We start from the raw sequence: 14,784 nt of genomic DNA, 5'->3' as shown, positions 1-14,784 counted from the left end.
TCCAGATTGTCTGACAACACGGGACAGCACTAACTCTGAGGAGCCCCTGTCTCTGGACCATGGATTTCCACTGCCACAGGTACCACTGTCCCCATCCAGTATACCCAGTTACCTTCTCTTCTCTTCCAAATCTCAGAATTATGCCTTCCACAGGTCACATGCACAATGCCAACACCATCCCCTCTGAGCCCTCCCCCTCGTCCCTCCAGACACACGGAATGACTCTCTGTGGATGCCCATACTTTCTTCTTGCCTGCCTCTCTCAGCTGGACTCTCCCACATTGTTTAAGACTCAATTCAAATGCCACCACCTCTCAGAAGTTTTTTCTGACCACACGGACAGGTTTGCCATACCTCCAGCAGGGTTATAAATGCACCCGGTGAACCTCTCTGTTTTCTCTGCTGTCACACTGCCTACCACTGTCTGGACTCTGGTGAGTCACTCCAGCCAGCCTGTGAAATCCTGCAGCTGGCACATGGAGGTGCTTAGTAATCATTCTTGGACTAAGTGGACAGATGAACTCTTAATGATGTTATTTGTGAGTAGAAGTCATTTGCAGTGTTGTTAGCCACCGTGATGTTGGCAGTTGATGGTCCCCAATGCATCCCCAAGCCCAGTATATGTAATTCCGGGAGGCTCACCCAGCAGGCGATCTGATGGAGAGAAAATTAGGTTTCCTGTCCCCACCAATACTTCCCCTAAAGGGGAAAAAAAACCTGAAGCTTATAGGGTGAGAGCCACTGAGTCCTAGCAACTGGGTCCCCAACATTGCTTGCCTTTAGAAGTTTGGCTCTTTCTGTTCTAAGTCTATTGGTGGTCAGTAAGCCTGATAGCCACACCCCAGAGGACACTGAGAAACAGTAGTGCTGTCAGAAGGAGAGAGACCCTAGGGTGGCTTGTCCAGCCGGGGGCTGAGCAGAAGAAAAGCAAAGGAGCCAGTATCACGCAGCGACAAGGTGCCCTTTAGCAGCAGGAGTGGGCTCAAAGAAATGAGTGGTTTAGGTCACCTGGTGAAAATAACGAGGCTGACCAAAGGAAACACTAATTATAATCAGGTCAGCTGGACTCAGTTAGTGAAAAGAGATCTATGCAGCCTCCTGACCTCTATTCGGATGGTTATTCGCTACTTTTGCAATGATTAGCAATTGTATGCCAAGCACCTTCACAGGGGGTAAACATCTTTCTCACTAAATACTAGTTTATGTTAAAAACTACAAACACCAGATGAATTGGAAGTTTAACAGAATTAACGAGCGTGTCACAAAATTAAGTTTTATCCAGTCCAAATCCTTCCTGCAACAATTATGTTCCGGGAGGGGCAGGGAGCTTGCAGTTATCAAATAAAACTGGCTAAATAACAAAATACAATTCTCCCCGTGTCACTGCCTCAAATTTACTCTGCTGTTGCAAGATGTCATGATAAAGGTGATGGCAATCTATATAAAACATTGTTATTGGAATAGCCTTTGAAAGTTGAAGTGTGACTTAGTCTTTACGTGTGTCCCGTGGTCCCTGAGGCCGGGCTGGACGCCTGGAGCTTTGGCGCCCCCTAGCCATTCGGCACTGAACAAGCTTCTCCAACTGCAATGCGAGGGAAAAAAGAAGAGAATCAAGAATAAAACATATTTTTTAATCCTTTCCAAAAAGACATTGTTTCTGATCTTCCCCTGTCCACTCTCCAGATGATAAAGCTGAATAAAAAGTGCTACACTAACCAGTGGTCAGTCCAGGCTCTGCTGCAACATTGCACTAACCAGAACTGCAGACCTGGGACCTCAAGAATTGCATTTGATGCCGAACCCAGCTCTAATTTCAGAGTCAAGGTCTCTGCGAGTATTTAAGGAACGGATGTAAACCTGGGGGATTCGTTTTGTTTCCTTCAATTTTCCAATGAAATCAGAGATCCTGTTCTTGGGTGTCAACGCAGATACTAGAAGGAGGTGATACAAGAGAAAGGAAACAGCAAGCGACGATTACGGCACGGTTTCCTGTAAACAAGGTTGAGTGTAGCCACAGCCTGAGCACTGTGGGAGAACAGCTCATAAGAAAATGACGGTGCTGGGCCTTCGTCACCCCGGGGCCCTCCATTGTTCTTGTCTTTGGTCTCTTTTTATTTGTAGAGGTCCAATTATTTATTTATTTAGTACAAGAGGGAACGAAATTGATCTTTCCATTCTAAAAGGAGAGTATATATGTATAAAAGGAAGATGTATAGATATGGGGGAAGAGGTGGACAGGGGGAAAAGGGGAGAGGACGAGAGAGAGAAAGGGAGGGAGAGGGACAAGGAGAGACACTGGGCGAGAGATCGATTAGGAGAGACAGAAATGATGAATGAAGATTAACTTCACCCAAGGCTTCGTGCTGGAGGGGAATGGAGGAGCTCCTGATTTGCTATTACTACTCCAAACTGCAAAGGGCTCCTTCAAGTCACCTATCCACCTCCTAAGGCAAGCGTCCAATTTCAACAGCGTTCAGGAAACTCTCCTCCCGCGGAGGTCTCACCGCTTCCCACTCCACCCCCACAAACTCTTTGGAAAAGTGCCTTGAAAAATTTAATCCTCAATCCAATCCTGGACCACCAGCGTCCTCTATTGGTCACCGAAGGGAGGGGGTGCGCAGACGAAACTGAAGAAGCTCGAGTGCCAGAGAAGGCCGACAGGAGTTACAGCGACCTCAGCGCGCAATTGCGCCCCCGAACTTTACTGAAAAGTGTTTAGATTGCAGAGATAAGCTAGAATCCCAACGCATCGAGAATACAGTAATACGAAGTCGCCTTCAAAAAATGACAATGAAAATTGCCTATTAAAGGACTATTTGGTTAATTACGTTTCAGCAGTGCCCAGTTTATTGTCTTTATTATTCTTTTGTCGTGGGTGTAAACTCTATTTGAAAACATAATCAGGGAGAATACTCAAGACAAGAACAGTTGTCATTTAAAATATTTGAAAAGCCCTGCCTTAAGGACGCATTCGCTTGCCGGTCCACTCTTAATCGGGGACTTGTGGTGTAGCAACACGTGTGAGTCTTCTTGCGTTGAGAAGCAAGCCTGGAAAGGGGCGAAGGCCCCGGGCGCATCTTCAGATGCGTATTTGTGGGCCCCCGGGGATACAAACAGCCCAGCGGGTGTAAATTAAACCCCGCAGTGCCTCGGCTCCCTGAGACCCAAATGTAAGTCAGAAATGTCCCAAGACTTCGCCTGCCAACGGAATTAAATTTTAGAAAGCTCCACGAGGTACACACGAATGCGGAGCGCTGTATGCCAATTTCCCCGACACCGGCTCGCCGCAGGGAGACCTCACCCCGAGAGCGGAAGGGGGAAGGGCGGCGGGGTCAAGGAGATCGGGGGTGCTGAGTTGACCAGGAGTGACTGGGGTGACCGGGGGTGCTGAGGTGGCCTGGAGTGCCGGGGTGGCCCGGCACACCTTGGTTCTTGTAGACGACAAGGTGACGCGGGCTCCGGGCGTGCGCACGAGGAGCAGGTGCCCGGGCGAGTCTCGAGCTGCACGCCCCCGAGCTCGGCCCCGGCTGCTCAGGGCGAGGCACGCGCCCCCGCAGCCGTGCCTGCGCCGACCCGCCCCCCTCCCAACCCCCACTCCTGGGCGCGCCGTTCCGGGGCGTGTCCTGGGCCACCCCGGCTTCTATATAGCGGCCGGCGCGCCCGGGCCGCCCAGATGCGAGCACTGCGGCTGGACGCTAAGGATCAGCCGCTTCCTGCCTTGGATTCCACAGCTTCGCGCCGCGTACTGTCGCCCCATCCCTGCGCGCCCAGCCTGCCAAGCAGCGTGCCCCGGTTGCGGGCGTCATGCAGCGGGCGCGACCCACGCTCTGGGCCGCTGCGCTGACTCTGCTGGTGCTGCTCCGCGGGCCGCCGGTGGCGCGGGCTGGCGCGAGCTCGGCGGGCTTGGGTCCCGTGGTGCGCTGCGAGCCGTGCGACGCGCGTGCACTGGCCCAGTGCGCGCCTCCGCCCGCCGTGTGCGCCGAGCTGGTGCGCGAGCCGGGCTGCGGCTGCTGCCTGACGTGCGCACTGAGCGAGGGCCAGCCGTGCGGCATCTACACCGAGCGCTGTGGCTCCGGCCTTCGCTGCCAGCCGTCGCCCGACGAGGCGCGCCCGCTGCAGGCGCTGCTGGACGGCCGCGGGCTCTGCGTCAACGCTAGTGCCGTCAGCCGCCTGCGCGCCTACCTGCTGCCAGCGCCGCCAGCTCCAGGTGAGCCGCCCGCGCCAGGTGCGCTGCGTGCAGCACCCGGCGCACTGGCGCCGAAGGGCCTGGGGGTTGCTGGGTGCCGCTGCGGGAGACTCCGCTTTTCTTCTCACTGGAGATAGTATGTGGGGAAACTGAAGGCGCTCCGGGAAAGGTGAAGGCGGTCGCCGGAGGGACCCTCCCCAGCCGGCCCTCTACTTGCTCGATTCTCTAAGTGCAGAGTACTTGTAAATTGCAAAGCGCTTTCAGTGAAAATGGGTTAAAGGTTTCCGGAGCTGAGGGGAGCGGTACCGATGTTTAGCTGTTGGAAAGATCCTGGACACAGGAGATTCTCCTCGCCCCGCACGGGGGTGCACACGGACTGCAATCCCAGGGATGCTTGGGGATGGGGGATATAGGCGGATTTGGACCAAGGAAGGTGGGCAGGCACATTGTAGGAAATAGTACCTCTCTTTTAAAATACTGACTTTGCACAGCCTTTTGGTTTGCAAAGCAATGTCTAGTCGCGGTATGTCCAAAAACAAGTAAAGTGGATTCGGGTTTTGATATCTTCTGCGGTTGGAAAACCTGAAGCTGAAAAAGAAGTAACTTCTTAAGGTTACCCAGCGGCCGCAACAGAGTGTAGGTCTGAACTCTGCGTGCCACTTTCAGTACCATACCATTCTTACAACTCGGGCCACCCCTGCACCTGCGCCGACCTCAAACAAACTTCCAGGTGCGTGGTGGGTGCGGGCAATGTGGACTAAGTCCATTTCAATGACACGGAAGGGAATTGGAATCAGTCCTAGGGCTGTCTCCCTTCTTAACCTGAAATGGGGGGGAATGAGATGTTAAGGGGAGCCCCAGAAGAGGAAAAATGCAAACATTTGGCAGAGTTACCCTCTTGGCTTAGCCACTATCAGTATCAGGCAGGCAGCGACTCTGGTAAGGGCATCACATTGTTCCCTTAAAAAAAGGAGCGGGGGTTGTTTAAATGGATTTGGCAGCTGTTCTTTCAAGCATTCTTAGCCAGCCTCACCTAGTTATATGAGAAATAAAGTTCCTGCCTTGCACAGCTGAAGGCTGGGAGAATTCTCCCCGTCCTAATTCCCCGAACTCCCCAACGATCACGTTGGACAGATGTCACTGGGCAGGCCCCCATCTAGGGCTAGCAGGATGAACAGTCCCTTTATAATTTATGTAGCTGTAGAGTTCCACGCCCGGGTGAAGTTATTTTCTGGCTCGGCAAGGCTGGCTCTGTTCACCCCTGAGAAACGCTGGATTCATGGAAAGGCAAGATGCCTGAAACATACACTGGCTCTGGTCAGCTGTTAAAGCTGCTGGAGGCATTTGTCTCTCGGGGCAAATTTATGTCATTTGCCAAGTGTTGTACATTATTGTGCATTTTGGGGTATTCAAAAAGTGATCTTAGAAATACTGATACACATCGTCATTCTTAGGCTTTAGCAATCATCATGATTACCACCTTAGTAGCACTGTAGTATAGGTTGATGTGAGTTATAAGATTATAAAAAGACCTAAGTGACTTCTAGAATCCATTTGACAAAAGTAAATTTTCGATAGTCAAAAGTCACAGTTATCTGTTGCTTAAATAGAACTGTTTTCTCTTCATGCCCTAGTCTGCAGCCCAGGCATTAAGAAGAAACCAAGGAAATTTAAGAAATTACTCAAGGTTCTTAGAAAAGAAGTATAAATACGTTTATTTACATGTTCTTAGAGTATTTACATTCTTAGTATCTCTTTTATCTCAGTATTTCCTCGAAAAAGGAAGCAAGCTAAGATTAAAAGAAATTGAAACCAAATCCTCGCAGGTAAGGACCTCCTCTGTGAGGCTCTGTGCTGGACCCTGGGAATGTGTGCTTCCCAAGGTATGAAACCCCTTGGGGAACTTTACAGCAGGACCTCAGTGAGCTGTTTGGCAGGTGAGGAAACTAAGACCCAGAGAGGAGAGGGACTTTCCTAAGGCCCTGGTGAGTGACCTGCCAGTAGCCACTTCCAGGGGAGAGCAGAGCATCTGCAGCCAAATCATTGCAGCCCCGGGTAGCTTTCTAGAATAGACTGTGGACCAGATGGGCCACCTGAGCTCCCTGCTAGGGTTACACATTATAGCCCTGTTTGTTGTAGTAGAGAAATTTCATGACTCTCAATTGTGGACTTAAGCCGAAGCCTCCAGACCTTGGCATGGTCCACAGGCCCTGGGAGCATGGGCTCTGAATGTAGCCTTTGATCCCCATAGCGGTCTTACAGCCCCTCCAAGTTCATTCTGAAGAAGGAATGGAGTGAGAATCCTGGCTGCAGATCCAGTCTTGAATTTAGTCATATACTTAAAATTCCAATTCAACTGTTAACATTCCAGCATCCATTTTAAGCATCAGACTTTCTTCATTTAGCGCTTTTTATTATAAAAGGGAGATCTGCTGGAGGGGGATTTCTCCTACCCCACCCCCACCCAGGGAAGGAAAAGCTCTTTGGCACTTAGAAGTCTGAGCCGTGAGTGGGACTTTGGCATTGTCTGCATCCATGTGCTGCTGTGCTCACCCGGGGTGAAAAGGACTCACTTAGGCAGGCACCAGCAAGATGCACAGGGTCTGTGTAGACCTTGAGTTTTAGAGATGTAACGGGGACCTAGAAAACAAGCCACCAACATGCTTGCATGATTCTGAGCCCCTGAGGCAAAACGCTTTGCAGGTAATAATTCAGTTTTCCCATCTGAGCTGGACACCAAGCTCTTATAAGCGTGTTTACCTGGTAGCATTGAGGACGGTACTGGTCAACCTTGGAATTCCCATAAGGGCTTGTTACAACTCAGACTGCTGCCGCCACTCCAGCGTTTCCGGAGTGGAGAATGTGCATTTCTTCCAAGTCCCCGGGCTGCCGCTGCTCCCGCGGGTGGGAGGACCACACTTGGAGTTGACTGCAAAATTTCTGAGCCGGCGCTGCAGCAGCCTCCTGTGGCTCAGGTCTGCCCCCTGCAGGTGGAAGATGAAGCATACTGCCTTCACCTACTGAGGGGCACTGAAGCGTTTGTCTGCCTTCTTTAGTTGCAGCTACTTAGGAAGAGCACCTGTCAGATTGACTTTCAAACAGATAACTTCTTGAGGTAGAGCAACCACCATGTAGTGAGTAGTATGATGGAATAATACTTCATCGAGGTATTTAAAAAAAAAAAAAACTCACTTGGATTGTCAACTAATATTGTCATTTACATGTGACCTGGTTGCAACGTTAAGATTTTTAAAAGACTGTGATAGATATTGATGACTCTCATGTGTTTGTCTCTCTTGGGCGTTTTAAGGAAATGCGAGTGAGTCGGAGGAAGACCGCAGCGCCGGCAGTGTGGAGAGCCCGTCCGTCTCCAGCACGCACCGGGTGTCTGATCCCAAGTTCCACCCCCTCCATTCAAAGATAATCATCATCAAGAAAGGGCATGCTAAAGACAGCCAGCGCTACAAAGTTGACTACGAGTCTCAGAGCACAGATACCCAGAACTTCTCCTCCGAGTCCAAGCGGGAGACAGAATATGTGAGAGCTTTTCCTCTTGTTAAAGGAGGAGGGCAAGACCTGCCAAGCCTGGGTACTCAGAGCCTCTTGAGGGCAATTCTTACTCAACAAACCCCAGCGTCTGGCTGATGGGTGGGCAACCCCTAGCCCCTCTGTGCCCTACCTCTCTCCTCTCCTTACATAAAGAATATTGACCCTTTTGGAGAATCTTATGAGGATCAAGCTGAAATAACACTCTTAAAAGCATATGGGATGTCATAAAGACCTCTGCAGATAATGAAAAATATTCTCATAAAGATAGTTTTATTTACTTCATCCTCTATGCTTGTTGACCTGCTATTGGTTCCATACCAGCTTCTGTGCCTTACTCTGGGAAGAGCAAAAGGGAGACAGGGAGTGATGGTTAGCTTATTTGGGGGACTTTCGTGCTACATCAGACATAAGGTATCTGAGGAGCAAATTACAGGTCCCACTTTTGGTAGTTGTGCGGCATCGTAAGATTTTTAAAGCACACGTTCTAGAGTAAAAACTGTGACTCTGTTGCTCTGGTCCTTCCTGATCCCCAGGGTCCCTGCCGTAGAGAAATGGAAGACACACTGAATCACCTGAAGTTCCTCAATGTGCTGAGTCCCAGGGGTGTACACATTCCCAACTGCGACAAGAAGGGATTTTATAAGAAAAAGCAGGTAAGTGAGGTCCTCAGTCTGTTTTCTTCCTCTTCTGTTGACACAGAGGAGAAACCCATCTCACCAGCCCCCAGGCTCTTCTGGCCATAGCTCTAACTCTGAGCCTGTGCAGCACCAGTGCCCAGGACTTGGTGCCAGTCTCAGGAGGTCAGACCAAGGGCTGCTTTGACTTGTTGCTCTGAGTGCTGCTATATTGGCCATAATCCTCAACCCTAGTGCCTTTCCACCACCCACTTCCCACTCCTGTCCTTTCAATGGTTCACCCACAGGGCAGACAAGATGCTGCCCAGTGGCACCCTTTATAAACTGCAAGTGGACATGTTGACACATTTGTTAATGCTGCGTCAGGGAGTGACATTTCAAACAACTATTATAGTCAGTTTCCAAGTGTGACATGAGGTCATACCACAAAAAGCTTACCCTGAAATCCCACAATCATCCCCTTTCCTACTGATGCCTTCCCGATAGTGAGCAGGTTGCAATATTAAGATTTTGAAAAGGCTGTTGCTAGATGTTAGTGACTCGTGTGTCTCTGTCTCCCTTGGGCTTTTCAAGGAAATGCTAGTGAGTGGGGGGAAGACTGCAGCATGGCCAGCTTGGAGAGCCCAGCCATCCCCAGCACATACCAGGTGTTTGTCTTGGCGTGGAGGGGATGGAACTTGAAATCAGACACTCGGTCCATGCTGGGGACGGCCAGGCTCTCCAAACTGGCCATGTTGTGGTCTTCCTCCGACTCACTGGCATTTCCCTAGAAAGTCCAAGTGAGAAGAAGGCATGAGAGTCATCAACATCAAACAATAGTCTTTTCAAAATCTTTATATTGCAACATATTCCCATTCCTGGAAAAGGAATGGAGTGAGAATCCTGGCTACACATCAGCCCCAAATGTAGTCATATGCCTAAAATCCCAATTAACCTGAAAATGATCAAACAAATTTAAGATGTAGTAATATTAAGCTGTAATAAATATGCTTCTATAGACTTTGTGTTATGTGATGGCACTATTTCAATTGGCTTTCTAATTGGACAATTGATACTATGCTATCTACAGAATTGGCCTTTGGAGACCTAAGTGAGCCACAGTGGCCTCAGGGTGACCATATACTAGGATTCATAGTAGTGGCCACAGTCAGAAAGCCTAAGCTTTCCTCCATTGCCATTGCTCATTTATACCCACATTTTCTGTCAAAGTCATATTCATTCAACAAAGTCATACTGAGAAGGTGTCATGTGAGGCTGGATGTGGGCTCCAAAGTCATAGCTGTGACATTCGCAGGCAGCGGGGATGTTCTCAGTCCCACATTTGGCAGAGAAGTCAGCCAAGAGGTTCTACAAGGGCTGGTGTCCACCTTACACTCCTAGAAACACAAAACTGCCCCCACTCCCGCTTTCTTGGAGCAGGAAGTTACACCCACACGCATGCACAGGCGCACACTCAGCAGGCCTAGGCACGCGTGGCTCTTATGTTGCCTTAGCTGAAATTTCTGTTGTGCTTTCTCAGCATAGCAGAGTCACGCTGGCAAACCATCATGCGCCCTGGCCACCGACCTGACACCAGACCCAGGAGCATTCACTTCTCTGTCTTCTGTTTCTCTCCCACAGTGTCGCCCTTCCAAAGGCAGGAAGCGGGGCTTCTGCTGGTGTGTGGATAAGTATGGGCAGCCTCTCCCAGGCTACACCACCAAGGGGAAGGAGGACGTGCACTGCTACAGCATGCAGAGCAAGTAGACGCCTGCCGCAAGGGTGAGTACTCAGGAGGGGCAGCCTGGGGCTCCAGGGCCTCACTGTCCTTGGACCAGCCTCAGGGGCTGGGCGTGGCCACTGGCCCTTCCCCAGGCTTACAGACCCAGGAGCTGCAGCTCAGGGCCAGAAAGAGCAAAGCAAATAGGACAGAGCCCTCAGAAGGGTGCAGGGAGAGGGAGACCCCATCAACCCAACCAAACAAGTGTGGGGAAGGAGGCCGGCCAGTGCGCCTCAGGGACACTCTGCTTTATCTCAGATACCTTACAGCACCTAAGCTATCATTCATCCACGCACAAAGTGAAGATTTTCAAAGTTAGGCTTTACCCGTGAGGTCTGGAGGTCCATTTATCTTCACAGAGAAACCGTTTTAATCCGCAAGAACCTGCTAAAGATACATGTTTCTAAATTAAAGATGTGAATGTGAGACAGCTGAAATAGCTCAGTTGGGAGAGCATCAGTTTGAAGATGCAGCTTTTTTTTTTCTGTAAAATATATGATGAATATTCTGTTAGTCTGTGGCTAATATAATTTTAATAAAGTTAATTTAAATCTGATAGAAAAATGAAATTTTAAACGATAATTTTAGAGAATGCTATTATATCCAGTCTTCTTTTTTCTTTTAATAAATGAGGGAACTATTGGGGGAAAGGAATAAATACATTTTCTTTCATTTTATTAAGACAAATTTAGTAAGCAGAAGAAATTTGCATGTTTAGTTATAAGGGTTTCTTTTTTCCTTACAAGTTGGAAAAAATAATTCTAATTTAAGGGTAACTCTTTGACAATGAACACTGTGAGCAGCATCTGGTACTCGTTGCTTTGTTTGAAAACATGAGTTGAGACCCCAGCCCTGCACTTGCAGGCCTAGTGCCATTAGCCTGCAGGCTGTGCTGGATATCTCAGGGCAAGAGTCGAGCCCTTTTGATTTTGGGGGGATTATTTCAATATATTTCTTTTTCTTTTTGTTTTAGTTAATGTGGAGCTCAAATATGCCTTATTTTGCACAAAAGACTGCCAAGGACATGACCAGCAGCTGGCTACAGCCTCGACTTATATTTCTGTTTGTGGTGAACTGATTTTTTTTAAACCAAAGTTTAGAAAGAGGTTTTTGAAATGCCTATGGTTTCTTCGAATGGTAAACTTGAGCATCTTTTCACTTTCCAGTAGTCAGCAAAGAGCAGTTTGAATTTTCTTGTCGCTTCCTATCAAAATATTCAGAGACTCGAGCACAGCACCCAGACTTCATGCGCCCGTGGAATGCTCACCACATGTTGGTCGAAGCGGCCGACCACTGACTTTGTGACTTAGGCGGCTGTGTTGCCTATGTAGAGAACACGCTTCACCCCCACTCCCTGTACAGTGCGCACAGGCTTTATCGAGAATAGGAAAACCTTTAAACCCTGGTCATCCGGACATCCCAACGCATGCTCCTGGAGCTCACAGCCTTCTGTGGTGTCATTTTTGAAACAAGGGCCTGGGTCCCTCAACCAAGAAGAATGTTTATGTCTTCAAGTGACCTGTACTGCTTGGGGACTATTGGAGTAAATAAGGTGGAGTCCTACTTGTTTAAAAAATATGTATCTAAGAATGTTCTAGGGCACTCTGGGAACCTATAAAGGCAGGTATTTCGGGCCCTCCTCTTCGGGAATCTTCCTGAAGACATGGCCCAGTCGAAGGCCCAGGATGGCTTTTGCTGCGGCCCCGTGGGGTAGGAGGGACAGAGAGACAGGGAGAGTCAGCCTCCACATACAGAGGCATCACAAGTAATGGCACAATTCTTCGGATGACTGCAGAAAATAGTGTTTTGTAGTTCAACAACTCAAGACGAAGCTTATTTCTGAGGATAAGCTCTTTAAAGGCAAAGCTTTATTTTCATCTCTCATCTTTTGTCCTCCTTAGCACAATGTAAAAAAGAATAGTAATATCAGAACAGGAAGGAGGAATGGCTTGCTGGGGAGCCCATCCAGGACACTGGGAGCACATAGAGATTCACCCATGTTTGTTGAACTTAGAGTCATTCTCATGCTTTTCTTTATAATTCACACATATATGCAGAGAAGATATGTTCTTGTTAACATTGTATACAACATAGCCCCAAATATAGTAAGATCTATACTAGATAATCCTAGATGAAATGTTAGAGATGCTATATGATACAACTGTGGCCATGACTGAGGAAAGGAGCTCACGCCCAGAGACTGGGCTGCTCTCCCGGAGGCCGAACCCAAGAAGGTCTGGCAAAGTCAGGCTCAGGGAGACTCTGCCCTGCTGCAGCCCTCGGTGTGGACACACGCTGCATAGAGCTCTCCTTGAAAACAGAGGGGTCTCAAGACATTCTGCCTACCTATTAGCTTTTCTTTATTTTTTTAATTTTTTGGGGGGAAAAGTATTTTTGAGAAGTTTGTCTTGCAATGTATTTATAAATAGTAAATAAAGTTTTTACCATTAAAAAAAATCTTTCCCTTTGTTATTGACCATCTCTGGGCTTTGTATCACTAATTATTTTATTTTATTATATAATAGTTATTTTATTATAATAAAATCCTGAAAGGGGAAAATATTTTAGCTGTAGTGGAAAACTTCATAACCACAAATGTTTCCCTGCTTTCCCTTTTAGCAAAAGAACCCAAGTCAGTTTCCATGGCTTTGTGGGAAGCCTATGGAGGCATTGGGTCATATCTGCAAGATGGTCCAATTCTAGGAGGTTGTGTTGTTGGGACAGTCTATGGCCCAGGTTTGATCAGGTCAGCAATGTGCACCTATGTGACTGGTCCTTGCCTTTTTTGGGTTGTGTCCTGTATTGTCCCATCTAACACTAGCAGCCATCCAGAGACAAGCAGGGAAGGACCAGAACAGACACTCAGCAATTCAGTCTCGTGTCCTTTACCGCTTTGTCCCCTTCCCATCTCCAGTCAGAGAGTGGCCCTTCTCTGCTCCAAGCAGAAGGGGTTCTGGGATCTAAGCCCCCTCATCTGCAGCCTTGGAACAATTGTTACTTGTCAAAGCCACTTTAGACAAAACACTGAGCCTGTGGCTTCAGGGCATCCAAGGATAAACTGCAGTCGAAGAGTTACCTCCTGTCGAGTTACCTCCTGTCTAGCGCCATGTCTGATTTGTTGATGAAACATCTAAAATGATACCCTTATCACGTGTTGTATGTGATGAGCAGCAAGTCGGTTCTGTAAGTGTTCAGAGGACTGGTATTGTGGTGTGTGGTCTCAGGCTGATCACATGAGAAACCAGGACAAATGAGAAAGCAGGCCCCTTGGGGGTGCTGTGACTGCAAGGCTGTGAGGATGGAGGGAGACAGTGAGCAGAAGGAGCCCATTGCAGGGAGCAGGCACCAAGCGTCACGGAGAGTTGTGCGGCAGAATCCTGGAGCACCTGGGGAGCGAGGCCAAGTGTCTGGAAATCCAGGACCGGAACGTGGCAACCTCTTGGGAGCTGCTGAAGAGCTATGAGCTACAAAATAATGCTTGCCTTCTAAGCCCACTGGGTTTGTTTTCCTGGGAGCCACCAACTCATGTGCCCTTTCTTGTCCTCATTTCTTAACCTCTAACTTCTGCTGCTTCCCACACTTCATGATGATTAATTCTATGTGTCAACTTGACTGGGCCATGGGGTGCCCAGGTACAGCATCTGTGAGGGTGATACTGTGAGCGTAGTATCTGTGAAGGTGTTTCCAGGTAAGATTAGCATTTAAATCAGTGGACTCAGTAAAATAGATTGCCCTCCCCAATGTGGGCAGGCATCCACTGATCCATTAAGGTTCTGAATAGAACAAAAGGCAGAGGAAAGAAGGGTTTGTGCCTTTTTTCTGTCTGCCTGGGCAGAATTGCACCACCAGCTTTCCTGGTTCTCCAGCTTGCAGATTACAGATGGTGAGACTTAGCCTCCATACTTAGCCAATTTTTTGTAATAAGTCTTTTTTGGTGGGTAATTAGAGATAAGTAGGTAGATAGACTAGATAGATGATAGAGTGATAGATTAGATAGATTAGATAGGTAGATTAGACAGAGATAGATACATAGATGATAGATAGATAGATAGATAGACAGACAGACAGATAGATAGATAGATATAACCTGTTCTGTTTCTCTGGGAAACCCTGACAATACCTATGATCAACTATTCCCTCTAAATGCTCTCCTGCCACTTCCAGGAAATACCTTAAAATTGCATACTCTCATTCTCCTCTGGACCCTCCAGTTCTTCTACCTCCCTGCCTTGGCCTCCCAGGTAGACTCCTGGGGCCTCTTCTGATCCTCTGCCATCTTCCTCAGGCAACTTCTGCTCCCTGGGGCTTTTGCTTCCACTAACCCCTAAGGTCACATGTACCCAAGCAACCTGCACGCAGACACACACAGAAATGAACAAGTAAGGGTGGTCTCCTCCATGGGAGTCAAGGTGATGCAGGTGCTACAACAACAGCTTCCTAAGATTAAGTTATCAAATCAACACACTTTAGGAAAAATAAAAATCACCATTGTTGATGAGGGTACCCTAATGGGATTCCAGGTTCTCTGCTGTGGCAGCCTGTCTAGAGGGATGTTTCTGATCTGATCAAACTCCTTGAACTAGTCATCCCACTGGAGAAACAAATCCCACAGGCATCATCAGAGATGTGCACAGACAGTTAAGTACAAGGGCATT

At 48.3% G+C, this 14,784-nt stretch overlaps 1 protein-coding gene across 1 annotated transcript; it reads left to right on the top strand.

Moving 5' to 3' along the window:
- Window positions 1–3,224: 3,224 nt before the first annotated feature.
- On the top strand, window positions 3,225–12,586 carry IGFBP3 (insulin like growth factor binding protein 3). The gene is made up of 5 exons (XM_008975545.5): window positions 3,225–4,207; window positions 7,497–7,723; window positions 8,269–8,388; window positions 9,991–10,131; window positions 11,103–12,586. Exons 1-4 carry the CDS (start codon window positions 3,805–3,807, stop codon window positions 10,114–10,116), a joined length of 876 nt encoding a protein of 291 aa, XP_008973793.3. The 5' UTR covers window positions 3,225–3,804; the 3' UTR covers window positions 10,117–10,131; window positions 11,103–12,586.
- Window positions 12,587–14,784: the final 2,198 nt, after the last annotated feature.

Source organism: Pan paniscus, chromosome 6 (genome assembly GCF_029289425.2).
Source record: "Pan paniscus chromosome 6, NHGRI_mPanPan1-v2.0_pri, whole genome shotgun sequence".
Classification (NCBI taxonomy): Eukaryota; Metazoa; Chordata; class Mammalia; order Primates; family Hominidae; genus Pan; species Pan paniscus.
Note: the sequence above shows the minus strand (reverse complement) of the source record. Positions and strands in the feature narration are given on the sequence as shown.

Excerpts from the sequence above, each read along its gene's own strand:
- IGFBP3 (XM_008975545.5), top strand. The coding sequence starts at position 3,805 with ATGCAGCGGGCGCGACCCACGCTCTGGGCCGCTGCGCTGACTCTGCTG. Across the intron at positions 4,208-7,496 it reads GCCAGCGCCGCCAGCTCCAG|GAAATGCGAGTGAGTCGGAG; the intron begins GTGAGCCGCCCG and ends GGGCGTTTTAAG. Across the intron at positions 8,389-9,990 it reads GATTTTATAAGAAAAAGCAG|TGTCGCCCTTCCAAAGGCAG; the intron begins GTAAGTGAGGTC and ends TCTCTCCCACAG.